The following is a 19210-nucleotide window of genomic DNA, read 5'->3' as shown; positions in this document are numbered from 1 at the left end:
ATGAACTCAGAAGTTTGTGATATTTTACAGAAAAAACGTGAGGAAGTCTGTCACACAGCTGAAGCACACTAGAGGATGGGTGCTGAAATGGGACAACAGCCCATATTTTAGAAGCAAATCGACTTTAGAATGGCTTTATAACAACGAAATACACATTCTGGAATAGCCCAAAAGCCCTGACAAAAAAAATAAATGATATGGCATGAAGTCAAGAAAGCTACCCACTCCAGACATCCAGGGGCAGTTTTCTAAAGAAGAGGGAGACAAGATGCATCCAGATTGTTCCAGAATATTTTGTTAATCTGATCGGACGGCAACTACAGGGCACATCTGGTTAGGGTTATTGCGACTAACTGAGGGTAAAAACCTATTGAATGCAAGGGTATACTTAATTATACCTTGCTGTCCTGTGATTGTTTACATGTTATGAACAATAAAAATATGATAACATGTAAATGTTTGGGTGGAATTAGTTAAAGGAGACTGATTGTTCCTTCTTGAGATTTCCGGGAAAATCAGACCACGTTTTAAGAGCAATTTTGACAGAAATGTAAGACATTTCAAAGGGTACACAAACTTTTTCCTATGACTGTAATGTTATTCCACTCCAAATAATGCAAAACAACCGTTTTCACTTCATTTCATATGTGGCTTTATTTACCTGTCTTAAACCATATGACATTGTATTGTACAACACAACTAAGTGCTTTTGTAAACACAGCAAGTTCTAGGGAACACACACCATCTTTACAATACAGTAAATAAAAGGTACAGTATGCTGTAATTGAGGAGATCTATGAACAGACAGCTTTGAGTTCATGTTTTCAGTATAATTTGCGTGTAATGACCAAGCTGTTTTGACAGCTTAAAGCAACTCTTTGGTACACAGAGTACAGTTAAATGTTCCACAAATTATGTGCCACCATGATGCATCATACACACACAGGAACAGGCAAACCTACACACCAACATTAAAAGCACCTCTCCCACCTTTGGCATCACACTGTTATTGCAGCTTCTACACGTCAACAGAAAGTAGAGGTACTCAATTGCAGTGTGCCGTGTCACCGCTAGAGGGCACTATATCAGTCATACTGTACCTTTACGTCTAACGTCACCACAGCAGTAAAACCATACACTGTGTACAATTGCATGCAAAAGTAAACAATAACAACAAAAAAATCTGAGCCAATGAGAAACCTGAAATAATATAAGCATCACAAATGGTAAAATTACTTGAAGCACAACCATAACACAAAGGCCGCAATTAAAACAAGTTATGACCCAGGGGTGTTCTCGTTTAACACAGTGACACAACACAGGATTTTGGGGGGTAAAATGGCTATTGTCAATAGTTTAGTATAAATAATATTAAATTAAAAAATGTATCCACTTCCATTCTTCCTAAAGAGACATTCACTTCGATTGCATTGTTTTCCGACATTACTCTACACTTCTTTGAAAGTAATTTTGACAGCAACAACATTTACATCTAAAACCAATTCAACCATATTTATAGAAACGTTAGTCTTTGTAATATAAATATAAACTAAATGTACAAGACACTGATACAGCATATTATTTAAATGAAAGTTGACAAGAGATGTTGTTTAAAAAAAACAACAAATTATCAACATTTAAATAAGTTACCTGTTCAAATATGAGGCATCACTGTTTTGCACAAAGCATGTGCTGTTAAAAAAATGGAGCAGTGTAATAAACCATAAAACACACACCTTTTTATATTGTTTGGGTCCCAAGATCAGGAACAATGACATCCTGAATTGGTTTAAGCAGCTATTGCGCACTGCATATACATATACTATGCGTGTCTGTGTTAGTGTGTTAAAATCTGAATAGATAACTGTGCATACGTTTGCTGAAGTGAGGTTAGCCGAATGCTGCAGAATGCCTTGTGTTATGGTGATTGCGCATTGTATACATGTGGGAAGACAGTCAGTTGTCTAAGCTCATTATGAAGCATGTCAGCTGACGGACAGGATTAATTATACACAGTGATTCACCTGTACCAGCTGCATGTAAGCAAAGGCCCCAGTCAAACATGTAGGTAGGTAACCCCTGGATGGAGAGGGACTGTCTTGTCGAGACTCGCATATCCTTTCTTCCTGTGGTGGTACTGGTCACCATACACCTCCCTCCCCTGTCCATCCAGTGGCAGTCACTGGAGTGCGCCTCAGATGGCACTCTCATAGGTGACTGGGGTGTCTGTTGATTGTCTACCCCCCAGACCTGGAGCACAAAACAAATCAGACAAAAGACCGAGACTGCAAAATTTGTTGGTGACTGCTTGGCTTGACATGTCATTTTTGTTCTCTCTGCCATTGCACGTGGACTGTCTAAGAGAATTACACATGAAATACTAATACAAGTATGGTAATGAGACATATACAAGGTGGGACAAAGGAAAACTGAATCACTTTTAAACAACAATTTACCCTCAATAATTGTGACTAAACCACAAACTAAGCTAAATTTGTCAGTTTTACAGAAGTGACAGATTTGGATCTAAACAGGTGTTTCATTTTCGAGTTGTTCTATTCTTTAACTGTGTAGTTGATGATGAAATTGAAAAACGTAAGGTGGTAGATATGAGATATGGGGTTGTTGGGGGAGGAGGGGTGGTTTAATCCAAATAGTCAGAGTGAAAAGTGGTGTGTGTGCACAGGATTTTTTTTTTTTTTAAAGCGGTCCAGTTTTTGTTGTCCACCATGTATATATACCCAGAAATGTTCCGTGACATGCAGCATGCAGTGTGCAAAGCAAGAATAGTGTCATGTCGGTATGGAAACGTTTACAGTGACATGTATACTCAAATGCCAGGTTTAATTTGTTTGACATGCCAACAAACACACAAAAAAAACCAAAAACAAAATAATAAATAAATAATAACGAAACAAAAACCCCTCTAAAACACGAATGACTGTTGTGTGACTGTAGAGAGCAGTGCCCTATGACAGCTCCACACATAGAGATTGGTGGGAGTAAGGGTGTTTACCCCAGGCAGAGGGGTTCTTGGGCTTCTGAAGGAGGTATGGCCCGGTGAGGCCAATCAGCAGGGCTCCGATGGGCGCCGTGATCAAGATGGAGAGCACGGCCACCGTTAGCACGTTCATCCCGTACCCCTCCAGCTCTGCATCCACCTCTTCCTTTTTGCGAACCATGTCAAGTGCCGTGGACCCAATAGCTGCCTGCAGGGGCAGTAGGACATCTACATTAATCACACATGCTCACTGACTGGCCCCATTGGGCTCGTCTTTGCATTCCAGGAACCAAATGCATTCATGGATTATTAGGCAATCGGATTGTGTGGCACTTTATATAGTTATGAGATGCAATTTATAATCCCCTTGTATATCAATATAGGTATTATGAATGGTTTGTATGGTCGGTGTTCCACACTTTACCTGCACCGTGGCTTTTGGCATCCAGGCTATTGCAATAAAGATCTTTTCTTTGAAATTGAAGCCAGCGCACGTCACCATGAAAAATGTGAAGAGAACACGAACAGTCAGCGCAATAAGAAGGCAAGCAATACCTAGCCCTGTGGAGAGAAAGAGGACAAATTAAATACTTTGAATTGGTGTGGTAACTCACCCCCTTGCTCAGTGTATATATGCAGTGGTGTAGTCTTTTTATGGTGGGTATACTGTATATTTCAGCATTTTTTTAAGTGGGTATACTGTATATATTTGTGCCATTAAAAATAATGGATCAATCCATTTTAAGTGGGTATACTGAAATCCCTGAAATTTATAAGTGGGTATACTCCGTATACCCGTGTTCTACGTAGACTACACCACTGTATGCTACAGTGTGATTGAATAGTGTGATTCCACTGAATTGCAAGTGTACAGCAACAAAACAAATTGAGTTTTCAGGTCTAGAACAACACTGCCTGTTACAAAGTAGTTACAGTGTTATGACTTACCAACAGTGTGACCGTCTAGCTTGGAGAAGGTGATCTCAGCCCCTATGAGACCGAAGAGAAGAGGCTGGAAGATGTCCCAAGCTCTACCCACAATGTCTTCCACAGCCGTCTGGAAAGAGACATGCAGCGTGACCATTAGTGATGACCGAAGTCTGATAGAACAGCCGTGTTTCCCACAACACTTTCTAGCTAAGGCGGCCGCGCGCCTTGCCAAAGGAGGCCTGCCGCCTTGGCAACCTTCCTCAAAAAAAGACTAAATAAATAACTCAAAGAGAAAAAAAAAAGAAAACAGTAATCATACAATGTCAAGTTCAGGCATTGAGACAAGTGTTAATTCCGAAGGGAAGAGAAAATGTTTGTCAACAAACCATTTTTCCATGACGAAAACGTTTGTGCAGTCATGAAACAGTGGTGCCATCAGACATACAGTAGCCAACATCTTTCTCTGACGCCCTCATTCTCGTGGAACCCTTTTGTCCACGCCCTCCCTTTCGTTGACGTTGTCTGTTATTTTAATGTTCGCTAGTTCACTATATTTGATGTGTAGCTGTATGAGTTCTAGACAATTCACTAACAAATAAGTTATAAATATCATATTTACACAAGTAAACCGGGAGGGATGAGAGCACTACAGGAAAAAATGGCTTAAAGGGGTATGCCACTATTTTGGGGCTTAATACAGTTAAAATCGTTGGCTGGGGTTTATATAAAGGTGGTAAAGTGTCTTATTTTTCATGTTAAGCGTTGTCTTGCTTTAAGACAAGTTAAAAGAGGGAATATGTCGCTAAGCTAGTGAAAGTCAATGGATCTTCACTAGCTTAGCGACATATTGCATGCTACACGGATCCATTGACTTTCACTAGCTTAGCGACACAAGTAGACACAAGGCATAAGTAGTCCACTGATGATAATAAAGGAATTTGAATTCATATAAATACACTATGTGGAGTCTGGTCACTTGTTTCATACGACATATTTCATATACATGACCGTAACCGCGTGTTCCAAAAGATTGGCAAGCTATAACAAGTCCCGCGACAAGGTGAACAAAGGCGTGTGCACAAAGCATTCAAGTAGACCCGAATACGCAGAAGCTTTGAAAGCGCACAGGAGAAAGAAAGAAAGAAAGAAAGAAAGAAAGAAAGAAAGAAAGAAAGAAAGAAAGAAAGAAAGAAAGAAAGAAAGAAAGAAAGAAAGAAAGAGAGAGAGAGAGAGAGAGAGCAGACTATGTGCACCTGGAACTATGCCTGTGTGTCTGTTCACGCTTTTTTGCTCTCTAATGTTGAAATGGCCTTTTTGCAGGGATGTTTTGGGTTTTGACTGAAAAGGTTGAAAATTGTTAAGTATCCGCGTCTCATTAATAATTTGTCTAATAACAATATGAATAGTGATAGGCCACCACAACATGATACACTGGTATTCTGTGCTTGAGAAAGAAGAAAAGTATTACAGAAAATAACACTGTACTCCTAATAATAAATATAAAAAATAACACTACAGCATTATTATGAGCCTATTTATTATCCATCCTCTCTATCTAATGAGCCCATTCTATCCATCCATCTATCTATCTATCTATCTATCTATCTATCTATCTATCTATCTATCTATCTATCCATCATCGATCATCCATCATCCCCACCCTTTCCACCCCCCGCAGCTGCAACACTATCCGCACCCCTCCACTCCATGAGAGAGGTCATTGTTGTCTGAAACAACTGTCGCGCTTCACTTATTTTTCCCACAAGGGTTTCATGAGAGTCAGGCTACATTACTTAGCCATTTAAACGTCCTTCTCTAAAGATAACGCATTGAAAAGTATGAGGGTGTGTAGGGAAATGAGTAATACATAGATATGGGGCCCATTGGGTTATAAATGACATGGATTCCTTCATGAGTACTGTCAGTAGTTTAAGTTACGAACAGAAGTCAAAACAAAATGTCAAGAGGGACAGAAAAGAACACACAAACAATATAAACCTCCTTAGTGAGTTTGTGCGTATGTGTGTGCGAGAGCCTAAATGTTGCTTTGCTCCCCGACTGGGAAACGCACACAAACACACAGTGGGGAAGAGGTGGTGGTTGAGCTGACCTTTGTCTCGTCCCAGCCCAGTCCCGCCACGAAGGCCAGCACCAGTGTACACAGACCCCCGGAGCCCGGGTAGCCAGCCTCGTTACTGCCAAACACAGCAAACACAGACAGGCCCAGCACAAAGAAGGAGCGCTTCATCACCACATGTTTCTACATCAGAGAGAGAGAGAGAGTGAAGTGAAGTGAAGTGAAGAGGGGATGGAATGCAGAAATGCAAAAAACCAACATTATCCCATGGCTTTAACATGACAAAACATGAGGTTGAATATGCAAAGACAATGACAAATGACATTCAAACACATGGACACATAACAAATATCACATATACCGACATGCTTGAGTTTAACCATATACAAAATTGACTTTACACACTGTATTGTACATGTACCTTTTTATTACCTTGAATAAAATATTATTTTAAAAAACACCTTAATCACTCCAATTCAAAATGACTGCCAGTGAACACAGCAGGATGAAAAACATTGTCTTGGTGGAATAAGAGCCACGTCTTTGCTTGACTGCTTTTGTATGACTGCTCTCACCTTTACACAGACCTACGTGTAGGACTTTTAAGGTCACTGTAATAAATCAAGGGGCTTCCAAAACCATTTAACTGGTGAAACACAATGTTAAAACAAAAAACAAAATGAATCTTAAAAGTGTTTCAGTTCCCACTTGTGCTGATCATTTCCCCACCTGGTCTTTGCTGGGAAAGTATTGCAAGAAGAAGCCCAGGAGAATTCCGGCAACAAATCCCCCCAGTACCTCCAGCCCACCTCGCATCAGGCTGAACCAGGTTGACCCTGCAACAAAACGCATACAGTTTATTTAATAACTACGATCATCGTGACAAATTACCCATTTAAAAATATAAAAAAAACAAGCAATGGCACAAAAGCAGGACAAATTACAGTATACCCCACTGTAATAATAAAGTACTATACCAGAGTATGTCCTCCCCTCACACAATACATTGCAGTCTGAACAGGTGCTGAGTGTTTGTGCCTTCACCTTTACTTAAAGGGGTATGCCACTATTTTGGGGCTTAATACAGTTAAAATCGTTGGCCAGGGTTTATAAAGGTGGTAAAGTGTCTTATTTTTCATGTAAGCTGTTGTCTTGCTGTTGTCGCTAAGCTACTGAAAATCAATGGATCCGTGTAGCATACTACATGCTACAGTGATCCATTGACTTTGACTAGCTTAGCTACATACTCCCTCTTTTTATAAAGCAAGACAATGCTTAACATGCAAAATAAGACACTTAACCACCTTTATGAACCCCGGCCAACGATTTTAACTGTATTAAGCCCCAAAATAGTGGCATATCCCTTTAAAAGAAACAGTAGCATGTGCCCCAACATGTGAACACAGCAAAGTTAACACTTTCCTGTAGGGCCTCTGTAATCACCTTATTGTCACCAAAATGCAGGGCTTTGAACCGTTATTTTTTTCCAAACGTTCCGTTCCGAACAGAAACGGAATTATAACGTTTCCGGTTATGAGTTCCACCAATAAATTGACGTTCCCGAACCGGTTAGAACAAAAAAATATTGTTCCCGGAACGGTTAATTTCGTTCCTGTCAGCTGATTAGTCCCCATAGGCCTAACTGACGTTCATTAACCAAAAAAGACGGAAGTGCAAATGAGTCAGCCTACATTCCAAGCTGTTTATTCAAGCGGATGAAAAGAATATCCTCCAGAATGTTGTCATTCAGGGACAGCCTAAGCGGAGAAGCGGAGAATAAACCTCAATGATTAAAATGCGCGCTTCACGCTGACTTGGGTCACAGGGAGCGCTATGATGGACATTGTGAGTGTGTGCATATTTGAAGCGGCCATGTATGCCCAATAACGTAGAACATTCTCGGTGCGCTTTACACACGCTTCTCTGCAATGTCTTACAATGATGCAATGGAAATGTATGACAGTGGTTTGTCTTATTTAAGATGCGGAGTGGAGACTTTGTAATCCACAGCTCTCTCTCCATTCAGTCAGAGAATGTCTGATGTCACACAAGACGTGAATCTCAGCCGTCATGGTAACGTGCGCAGGAAAATAGTAACTTTTTTTTATTTATTTGAGGAACGGTATTAACCGGTATTAACCGGTTACCATTATTTTTAAATAAGTGTTCCTGTTCCAGAACATAAAAAATAATAAAGTTTCCGGTTTTGTTTCTGTTCCCTGTAAAATACAAAAAGTTCCCGGTTTTCGTTTTCGTTCCTTGAACCGGTTCAAAGCCCTGCCAAAATGGTAATGACAACGTCTCAATCTGTTACTCAAGACTCTTAGAAATGTCATACCAATGTCGTTATGATGTAGATAAACATTTTCAGCAAATAATGAATGGAATCACCGGCAATCACACATGCATGGCAATTCATTGACTAACTAGATCACAGATACCATTTGATAATTTGATTCCTACCTCTGACCCAATTGGGGCTCTTCTCTAGTTTAGTGCACTTTTTGAAGCATGCATCATCAAGGAGAGTATGGTGTGAGTATATACAAACACATTCACTAACGATGCAAGAACTGGATAGAACTGAGTTTAAAAACGGTCTCAAACCACTGATTATAATCCCAGTGCACATTTCTCCAGGCCCAAGTTTGAGATCCATGGTGCACCCGTTTTGAAACTGTGAAATCTGATGCCACTCAGGGAGTCTGCCCGCTGCGGAGTGATGTAACTGCTGTACCTGTTGCAGAGGCCATGCCGAGGCAGATGTTGAAGCCGGTGATGGCCAGGATGTCATCAAAGCTGCCCGCTGCCATCAGTAAGGTTGGCACCCCCTGCTCCACACCGTAACCATCCTTCGCCAGCAGGAGCATGGTGGGCACCACCACCGCCGGTGAAACCGCCCCCAAGACGAACCTGTCACACCACACAACACAACACAACAACAACACGGCAGGGACAATTATTTCTAAAGAACATTTATATCTACCATTTACATACTGTATACAATGCATGGTTTATATTATACTTTGTGTAGCTTGATAGACTACTATACACTAAATAGTTATTACGTTCCAGTACCCTAGAATGAAGCCCCAGACCCAGGGCAGGCCAATGATGAAGTGTGCGGCGACAGCTATGGTACAGGCCTCAATAATGCAAGGTCCTATGGCCACCCGCACACAGACACCTTTCAGTTTCTTCAGGGCCTGGGAAAAGCAAAACAAAAACATGCTCAGAACGTTTCATATTGAAGCTTTATGGTCATAAATCAATGATTACATGCGTACATAAGCAATTGTAGTCAACTAAAAGAACACATTTGTTTGCCAGCACTTTGTTTAGTCATCATAAATCATGAATGTTTTGCCACATACAAGAGATAGACAAAAGTATGCATAAGCAGAATCATCTAATCTTTCCTTCTATCAGATGACCATAAGAAACCACAAGAAAAGCAAACATCTCCATGATGTACTCGATTCAAAATAGAATATCACTGTGACAGCACAATTGTCCAGCTGTGTTACTGTTACCAGATATCAAAAGGACAGAATGAGCCGAATGAATGAGATGTTACAAGGTCACCTTGTTGGATTATTCTATTAACAGCACAATGTTATGTCTGATGAATTCCAAAAGTTGTTAGCAGTTTAGCCATGGATGTATTTCTGATAAGACAGGAGGTTACTGAATATTACTTTTGATGAATGAAAGATATTTCTATGGCTACTGTAGTATTGAACTGTTTAGTCTTTTTACTGAACAGAGCGCAGGGTACCTTCACAAGAACCAGCTGATATGATTGTACAGCGATACAGTAATCTACTTCTGAAACACATAACACAGTACAACAGATCACCATGCATCACACATTGGTTGTCAGGACAAACCAAAATGGCACATGCAAAGGAACAGTCCAGCCATAGAGGTAGAAAATAACACTAGAGAGGACACAGCAATTTGCGACAGCACTCGGAAATGGCAGCTGGAGCTTCCCAACTTCCGTAGGTAGTGTAGGTGCCTTCAGGCAATACAAGTCAATGGAGAAAACGCCCACCCCTGTCAAGAAATTGACTAAAACTGTGTAAATATGAAGTGACACTTTAATCAAAGAGCAGATTTGAAATGTCAGGCTAAATATCTACTTAAATCATATGAGTCGATAAAATACATTTAAAAATCAAATAATATCTTTTATGAACATAGTTAGCAACACAGTTCAAATATTGTCCTTGTATAGTGTGTTGATGGACATTTTCACATGATTAAGCCATTTTTGACAGAGGTGAGCCTCCTTCTCCATTCATTTCCATTTCTCTGATCTACCTACAGATAATGGCCGCTACAGATTGCCGTAAAAAGGGGGGCGGGGTCCTCTCTAGTGTTATTTTCTACCTCTATGAGTCCAGCATTACAGAGAGACACAAATCGTTATTACAAAGGCGCGAGTAAGAAGAGGATGAAAACGAACGTACTGATCCATCCAGGCCCAGCCCAGCTCTGGCAAGAATGACAGCCAGGGCAATACTTCTTAATGAAGCCGACCAGTCTTTGTCGATTTTGACTGCGTCAGTGACCACGGGGATGTTCCTGAGGAGGATGCCTGCCAGCAGCATGCCTAAAAGGGAATAGAGAGATTAGGTGACGGGACAAGGGCAAAAGAGAAAGTTTCGGTACATTCCCACAACGCTAGGATGTCATGCTCAGATTTCGTTCCAAGGACACATACTGTTAAAGAAAGCATACCTAAGTACTTCTATTTGAAGTGAACACACAATCCAACAGGACTCCCACAAGATGAAGTATAACAACACTCACAGCTGAAAGTCAAAGGCTTAAAATGAGGTGAAGGAGATAATGCTACATTTAACATTTATATAGCTTTCACAGGTGTTGATACATTCATGCCCAAAAAAACTTGATTGTTTTATGCCCTTAAATTTGGCAGAAATATGAAATTGATTTGGAGGGAAACCGAGCAAAGGACTTGTTACGCCTAAGAAAACTGGCTGAGAAATCTGAAACAACTGAAAGGTTTCAGGCAGCTCCATGTCAGGAGCCAAAAAGATAATGAAAAATTCCTGCCAGCTTCGCCCACCTTTAGTACTGTATCCCTGGGCAACAAAGCCTCAAAGCAGGTCGCATTAAGACCAGCCCTTTTGGAAAGTTACAACCAACTTCGAAATGTCAGCTGAAAACTAATGCAATTATAGTAATCTCCCTACCCACCATCTTTTTAACATTTCACTGAAAGTAAAGGGGTGTGTGTAGTGTACACAGTTTCCATGCACGTAGTATCCTACCAGCAATCCTAAACTCACTAAGTTTGCTTAGCATAAGGGCAAACACATACTACCAATGTGTTCTACCTATACAGCTGCTGATAACGTGCGTACAACAAAGCTGAGTCAACAGGTGTGGCGCTCAAAATTAAAACATGGAACAGTTCATGAGGGTGAATATTAAGGATGCCGTCTGAAAAGTCAACAGACCGAGAAAGATAAGTCGGTCCCACAGGATGAAAGACTAAACAGGCTGTTGCACATGCTGGTATGGATGGATAGAGCAGAGTGTACAGTAAACAAATGACAACATCAGCTCCTGTTTTGGAAATGACATTTCTTAGGATACAATTACCTTCACATCTGATCTTTGTTCCATCAATCTGGTCAGAGTGACATTGTGTATATATTATCAATAAATCAAGACATTACTCTGGAATCATTCAGTGATGTGTAGCTTACCGAGTAGTGGTGGGAATGGAGGTAGTTTTGGGAGATGGATAAGGCCAACTATCCTGCCGGCTATGACTGCGGTAATGAAGAGCACGACGATGCCAAACAAGTTGCCCCCTGGCTCGCACTCCTTCACTGTGATCGACCATACCACTCCAAACAGCACAGCGGCCATGGTCACTGTAAGCAATGTTACAGATGCTGTTAGCTTCCAGCAAGTCGACTCAACATGTAAACAGCAATGCAAGAGTTTGTGGTGGCAGTTAGTGGACTTCAGCTAGGATTAAACAGCAGAGGTTCAGTTTTGGGACATCTGGGGTGCGCTTCTCGAAAGCATAGTTGTTAGCCAGTTAGCAACTTCTATAGTTGCCAATGGGAAATTGCATTGCAAACTACAAAGTAGCTAATGTAGTTAGCAACTATGCTTTCGAGAAATGTAGCCCTGCATTGTATTCAGAGTGATTCTAGAATTCGCATGCATTCGCATGGCTCTACCCACACACAACAAAAGCAAAGGATTCTTCCATTACTCAGCAAGAAAAGCTGCAGCCATCATTAATGAGAACAACCCATATAAAGCACTACTGCACCCTTCCCCTACAAACCTTTGGTTATGAGGGCAGCAAATATACCCCTGGGGGGGCAAAGTCTTTGCGCCGCTTCGCAGCATTTGTCTGGCGGGTCAGTGTTGGTGCAGGCGTCCACTGAAGTCACGCTAGGTGGAATGAAGACCGTTTCTTCTGTCACACTGTGACTGGGGCTGTCCGAGCGCTTTGGGACAAGCTGCAGCATCTGGTCAACATTGAGGTGTGACTGGTAATAGTAACAGAAGAACACAAATAAGACAGAGTTTAGTCTACACAGATAAGTTAAGTTACCTTTGGCTCATTGACAAGTGTTCAAGGCCATGGATATACGTAGAGGGGGGAAATATATTACAGTGAAGTCCACAAATGAACTCAAAAAGGTCCAACTACTCCTGTCGTACAGTTTAATTAGGTTCTACTCATCGACCCCTTTATGATATTGCTTTTTCTAGTCTCGTATGGAAGTATAAACTTATACTGATGTTGACTCTTGAGATTACGATGCAGTCTCCTAACAGTAAGCCACTACAACACACTGAAAATTGTTTACACAATGATCGGTGTGCTTTTAGACCACATAGAAAGTGGCATTATTCAGAAAAAAAGAGCTGCAGTTAATTGGAACAAGAGTAACAAGAATACCAAGTTCTGAAGCAATAGTATGAGGCTTAAATCCTCCCCTATATTAATTACTGTCTACTTACGACAGTGGTATTTATGTCTACAATGAAAATTTTAAATTGTCTACAATGAAAAATATTGCAAACTCCACGGATACAAAATAAGCATTGGTAACTTTTGAAATAGCATGTCCTACCCCAGCATGGTTGCATAGTGGGCTGAGTCCTTCATCGGTCCCACAGGATACTGATGAATGTGGTCTTGACTGGATACCTTCCATGGCACAGGGGGTTCACTCTCTTCTTATCACTGTGACTGACCATGTATGCGCTGCGCTGTCTATGTACTCCAGCGGCAGGCTTGTTTCCATCAAGGCGTCACCTAACAGAGGAAGTGTGTGAATTAAAATGGACATGAGCAACCAGTTTGTGGTCAATGAAAATCACTGTTTTCCTACACAATAAAAATACAACAGAATGCAGCATGCACTTACAACTCACAATAGTAATAGAAACAATTATCTACTGTGACAAAATAAATAAATGAGACATAATGACATTACAAATGCAAAACATTGGCCACAGACCGACGCGGAAAGAGAATGAAGCAACAGTTTCCAATCGAGTTCAATCGCAGTGTTTCCCTTCCGTGTTCCTTTGACACGTGCAGCTGGGTACGACCTTTGCAGATTCATGAAAATGCATCTGTTCGTTACCAAAAGATACCTGAAGAAATTGTGTTGTCTCCAGTTTATTGCAGATATAGTGATAGTCCAATGCGGGGCATCTCTTCGAAGGACATAGTAACCAGAAAGCTAGCTAACTAGGATGGTTAAGCAGGCAACCAATAGTTAATCCTATTTTGACGAGACCACACACTAATCGACGCTCGTCTTGATGTGAGAACATATGGCACATTAGCAGAGAAGAGTGGCATATGGTCCGGCTAAAGACTGTACACAGCTTACCAACGTTAGCCAACTTGCTAACCATCACTTTAAGCCATGGGAACGTCTATTAACCTGATTTGATGCTAGAACGATACCTACAGCATTTGCCCCGCTAATTACCAGACAGCCACTTGGACATTTCCGTGAAAACGGAATAATGAATAGTACGAGTAGGCCTGCAGTAGTCGAGTTTCCATGATGCATACTATTCCCAAAGTCACACCACCGCTTGTATTATTGAACGATATTCTGTGATGTAGTCGTAGTTTTGGCTAAGTGGTTCTGTCAAAGTAGAAAGAATAGATGACCGGTGCTATCAGCTTTATTTTAAAGCCGCTGCTGTGGTTGCCTACGCATGGTGCCGATGGACTTCAACTGCAAAGCAAATCGACTGATGAAAAATGTTTAGCCTACCTCATTCCGCAACAACAGAACACCATAGTATTAGGTCTAAGTTTGATGAATGGAAATTGTTGAATGTGACAGCAGCGCCGCGCTCAAGGTCCCTAAGAAAAAACGAAGGGATTATGCCGTCCGACTAAAATTTAGCACGGAGTTTCAAAACATCCGCCAACTGCGCTGAACCAAAACCGTATGGGCGGGGTCGTGGGTTGTCCTCAGATGGCCCATGTCTGCATTTGAGGTCATCGCAATAAAGGGAATTCTACACTTGTCGCCTAGATAGCCTTTTAAGACATTTTTTTTCCAGGACATTTTCTTTATTACCTGTTCGGTCAGAACAACAGTGCCATTTTAAGATAGGCCTATGCCTAATGGTGGCTAGACATGAGACTAGTAGGCCTAGTAGTGCCCCAGCTAATTATAACATGAATGAATGAATGAATGAATGAATGAATGAATGAATGAATGAATACTGACTGACTGAATGAATGAATGAATGAATGAATGAACAATTCAAGCGATAACAAACACACACACATGTAAATGAGACTGGTTCAAGTGTTGTTTTTTTTAACTTTCAATCAACTTTGATACCATCATTGTCCTATAATGATCTGAAACAAATAAACCTTTCAATGTAGCCAACCGTTTCAGTGGACATTTTCAGTTTAAATGAATGCTATTAACTCTCACAGCATTTCCTGTAAGCTATTTTCCCACAGGCCAGCGGTCCTATATCCTGGAAACTATCAGGCAGGTCAGAGGTAGGCCTACTGATACACACCCTTTTATTAGAGGGAAGGTCAATGAGCTGCTTTGCGAGACATAAATTACCATCATTGAAAAAAAAAAGTAAAACAAGTTGGGTCATCTCACGTGAAATCAGACACTTTGGGACCGGACCGACACGGATTTCAATCATAATTGCTGTGCCTGTTTATTAGCAAGGTAGCACCCCAGAACTGCATTTGTGTGAATCTGACACCAATATTAAGGGAGAAACAGACTAGCGAAGGTTTATATATGAGGGTAAGACACTATGCATTCAGCCTTCCTTAATCAGTCAGTGTAAGTCACAAAAATATGTCCGTGGTGTTATTTGAAAGCTCTTTTCTGGCTCTACGAATTACACAAACAGCATGGAACACAACAACCCTCAGAATATGAATTATCATAAATTGAAAAATTAAAAATTGAATATAAAAAAAACTTATATTTTAAAATGGCAGTTCCTTTTCTAAACATAGTCTGCAATGTCATGAACAACACCTGAAATGCTGGTGTTTGGTTCTTTATTCATTTCAGAGACAATGGGACTCAAAAATATGGCATCATATAAATCACCTAGTAAATATGGTGATACCATAGTAATATCACATGACGGCATGTCTATCGGAATATGTGAAGGATGGAGATGGTCCATGAGGATGCAGAAAGTTCAGTTTCACCTCTCCAGTGCTCGGCATACATTCCTCAACACATAGCCACTAGTTGCCATCATATACAGCTACAACATACCCTTTGATGCTTGAACATTTTTTTAAAATCCTTTACTGAGCTTATTCTTTCAACCCTGCCTTCTCTGAATGCTTAAAATGCTCTAGCTTCCACTGTGTCCATTGACAATGGGCAGAAGCCGTGTAGTTTTTGAGTACCTGGTATAGGGACCGACATGGGTGCAGGGCCCACCGGGAAAATGCCTGTTATGCCAGATGGCCAGTCCAGCCCTGTCCCAGACACTACTCTATTACTACTTCATTACAACTCATTTCAACCTTTATGTCCCATTATCTCTGAAATGAATAAAGAACCAAACACCCCATTTTCAGGTGTTGTTTATGACCTTAGAGGCTATGTTTAGACGAGAAACCAGCCATTTTAAAATATACACTTTTTTATATTCAATTTTTAATTGTTCAATGTATCATAATTCATATTCTGAAGGTTGTTGTATTCCAAGCTGTTTGAGTAATTTGTAGTAAAAAAATGTGTAATTTGTAATTCTCACACGTGACCTGAAGAAGGCCGACAGGCCGAAACGTTGTCACATTAAAAACTGTTTATTTAACTTGAGAGTGTGCGGCACTTCTCTCCTCCTGCAATTGTATTTTCTGGTTGCCAGTACCTCTGTTTCTGGTGTGCGTTTTGCACCTCCACTCATGAGTAATTTGTAGAGCCAGAAAAGAGCTTTCAAACAATACCTCAGACATCCTTTTTTGACTTACACTGACTGATATAATCAAGGCTTAATGCATAGTGTCCTACCCTCACATGTAAACCTTTGCTAGTCTGTTTCTCCCTTAATTTTGGTGTCAGATGAACAAAAATGCAGTTCTGGGGTGCTACCTTGCTACTAAACAGGCACAGCCAGTATGATTGAAATCCGTGTGGGTCGGGTCCCAAAGTGTCTGCTTTCACGTGAAATTACCCAGTTAATGTTGGAAACGAATCTAACATTTCACACCAAACAATACTCCATGTAGGCCTATTGCATTCCAAGGAACAAAATATTACAGGTAGTTCTGTTAATTGTAAAAACAAGATCTCAAGTTCAAGTTGCACTTGATGTGTAGCTTAATTGAAAAATGAAAATTGAGGTGGGTTTAAAAATGAGTGGGCGTCATGTGAGCTGATATTGTATTGAGAATGTGATTATGCCATGTTTAGGGTAGGTATCTGTATGTGTATGGGGTGAACCTATCCAGGGCCCACACGTCCAACGGCACTGCACAAACTGCCTCCTGAGTTAAGGAATGCAGAAACACAGCTAATTTAGGTGCCATCCACCTCTGAGAAGTGAAGGTATCTGAATATTGCCCCCAATCTGATACATTTTATCCGTTGAAGGAACAATGGATGGGTTAATTTACCAATAGGCCTCCAGGGCATACTTATGAATCACTAGTGTTGATTGCTATTGGCTAAAACTACCATTGTATGTGACATCATTCCATATGACCCCACTTCATGTGAGGGATTTTTAAATATACATACTTGCTTTGTTCTGGTCTCTTCTGCCTTTACCTGTCCTGCTTGTAACACCTCTTCAGGGAGGGGGGGAGAGACAATGGGAGAAGGCCTGAGCAATTTAAACAAGGACAGGGTAAGGGACAGTGTACAGTTGCAACACTGATAGCATTGTCCTACACAGAGTAAAGAAGAGGACTATGCATTAAAAAGTAGCAGAAATTAAACTAAACATCAAGGTGCAGTGTACAGTTGCAACACTGACAGCAATGTCCAACACAAGGATGAAGCAAAAAAGTAAAGAATTTTAAAAGGATGCTAAAAGCAAATTAAGTTCATAAGGAGGTTAGGTACATAAGAGATGTTAGAATGTTAAACAAATAAACCTAGCATTTCTGAATTCAAACTACTCCACTGGATCTGGTCTTAAATATTAATTATTAGTAAAAGTTACTTTTAGAAGTCATTTAGTATGTGGGATCGACCAGAATAAGGTCCTATGAGCATTGTTGTCGCGATAGCCAGAAGATGAAGAGATGCAGAATGTAGCACATGAATGGAATGCAGTTGGCGGAGTTGTGGGATGGTGTAGCGGTGTAGCCAATCACATGCTCCAGCACAACACGGCCAACATCATGAGGGTCAACCCTGTTCTGTAATCAAACGGTTCTGAACGCAGCACTTTCCCCTCACCATACGTTTTAGTGTTACTTCATTTTATTATGTTTCAATCTCACTTCTAGTTTCAAATCAGTTATTGTGTAGTTGCCCTATGAAAGGAATAGCCTATACAGCCTAGCCTGGTAAACCAGCGCCACCCGCTGGACGCTGAAAAATGTTAGCTAGCGAGTGGGTCTGGCCCCGGATCTGAGAATGTTTTGAACGTTGTGCCCTGAGTCTGGCAAAACCAATCACAACGCAGCGATTTGTTTTGAATTAAACCGGGCGGGGTTTTGAGGGTACTGACGACGAACCTCGCAACACCGTTGGGAAAGCACATCAACGGCAAAGATCACCGATTGGTCAGAGTGCCGGCACGGTTTGAAAAAACAACAGGTTGTTCTCATCAACAATCTTCGGAGGTATCATTCATCGGGGCCAGACTAAATTACTCCGGTCTCACATTTAGGCTGGTTTATCAGGCTATATACAGCCTGCAACAAATAAGCAATCTGACGTTGCAAGAAGTAACTGTGGAATGAATTTATGGGCAACGCATTATAATGAATTGCATTTAGTATTACTCAAAGCTAAGGGGAGAGTAGACCAAAATGCATGACACCTTTTGGAATTAATACTTGCCAGTTACTCACTCCCTGAGCAAGATGCTGTCCAGAATACCCCTCTAGCCTCTCATTACAATGAGCCCTACAGTATCAGTGTGAGCCCCATGCATGCAAAAACAGATGCCTACTCCTGTCTAACCTCACATTTCCAGATGCATGTCATTTAAAAGAAGAGAATCTAAGCTTTCCCCCTATGCATGACATTTGCCTGTAGACTTAAACATGACCAAGACAATTGGGTAACACTTTAGAATAACTACCTATTCACAGCTTCATACAGACTTTGTCAGACATTAACTAATTATCAACAAAATGTTTACAAATGTTTAGCCTATAAATAGACAAGAAATAGTATGTTAACACAGCAGACACAACGCAGTCAAATCGTCATGGAAGTTTCTCCTCCAGAGAATAGAATAGAATTAGAATAGAAATAGAAAGCCTTTATTGTCATTATACGAAGTATACTGAGATTTGAGCTTCCCTACAAGGTGCACAGTTAGCGGAGCAAATAAGACCAAAAATAGTTCACTTTGGTATGCAAGCATAGAAATTGGCACAGAGGTTCATTAGAATGTACTTTTTCAGCTAAGGGCGTTGGCCACGCAAAAATTCAAAATGGCGGCTATTTTTCAAGATGGCCACCCTGTTCACT

General features: G+C 40.8%; 1 protein-coding gene across 1 annotated transcript; it reads right to left on the bottom strand.

The window, feature by feature from the left end:
- Nucleotides 1–635: 635 nt before the first annotated feature.
- On the bottom strand, nucleotides 636–14466 carry si:dkey-162b23.4 (sodium/hydrogen exchanger 9B2). The gene is made up of 13 exons (XM_063218978.1): nucleotides 14315–14466; nucleotides 13148–13332; nucleotides 12349–12556; nucleotides 11753–11923; nucleotides 10484–10626; nucleotides 9087–9214; nucleotides 8746–8921; nucleotides 6738–6844; nucleotides 6042–6191; nucleotides 3950–4058; nucleotides 3426–3562; nucleotides 3017–3209; nucleotides 636–2250 (listed from the first exon to the last, which is right to left on the bottom strand). The coding sequence occupies exons 2-13, from the start codon at nucleotides 13229–13231 to the stop codon at nucleotides 2195–2197; spliced, it is 1662 nt and encodes a 553-aa protein (XP_063075048.1). The 5' UTR covers nucleotides 13232–13332; nucleotides 14315–14466; the 3' UTR covers nucleotides 636–2194.
- Between the last annotated feature and the right edge of the window lie 4744 nt (nucleotides 14467–19210).

This window comes from Engraulis encrasicolus, chromosome 16 (genome assembly GCF_034702125.1).
Source record: "Engraulis encrasicolus isolate BLACKSEA-1 chromosome 16, IST_EnEncr_1.0, whole genome shotgun sequence".
In the NCBI taxonomy this organism is placed as follows: Eukaryota; Metazoa; Chordata; class Actinopteri; order Clupeiformes; family Engraulidae; genus Engraulis; species Engraulis encrasicolus.
This window is presented reverse-complemented; position numbering and strand designations above follow the sequence as displayed.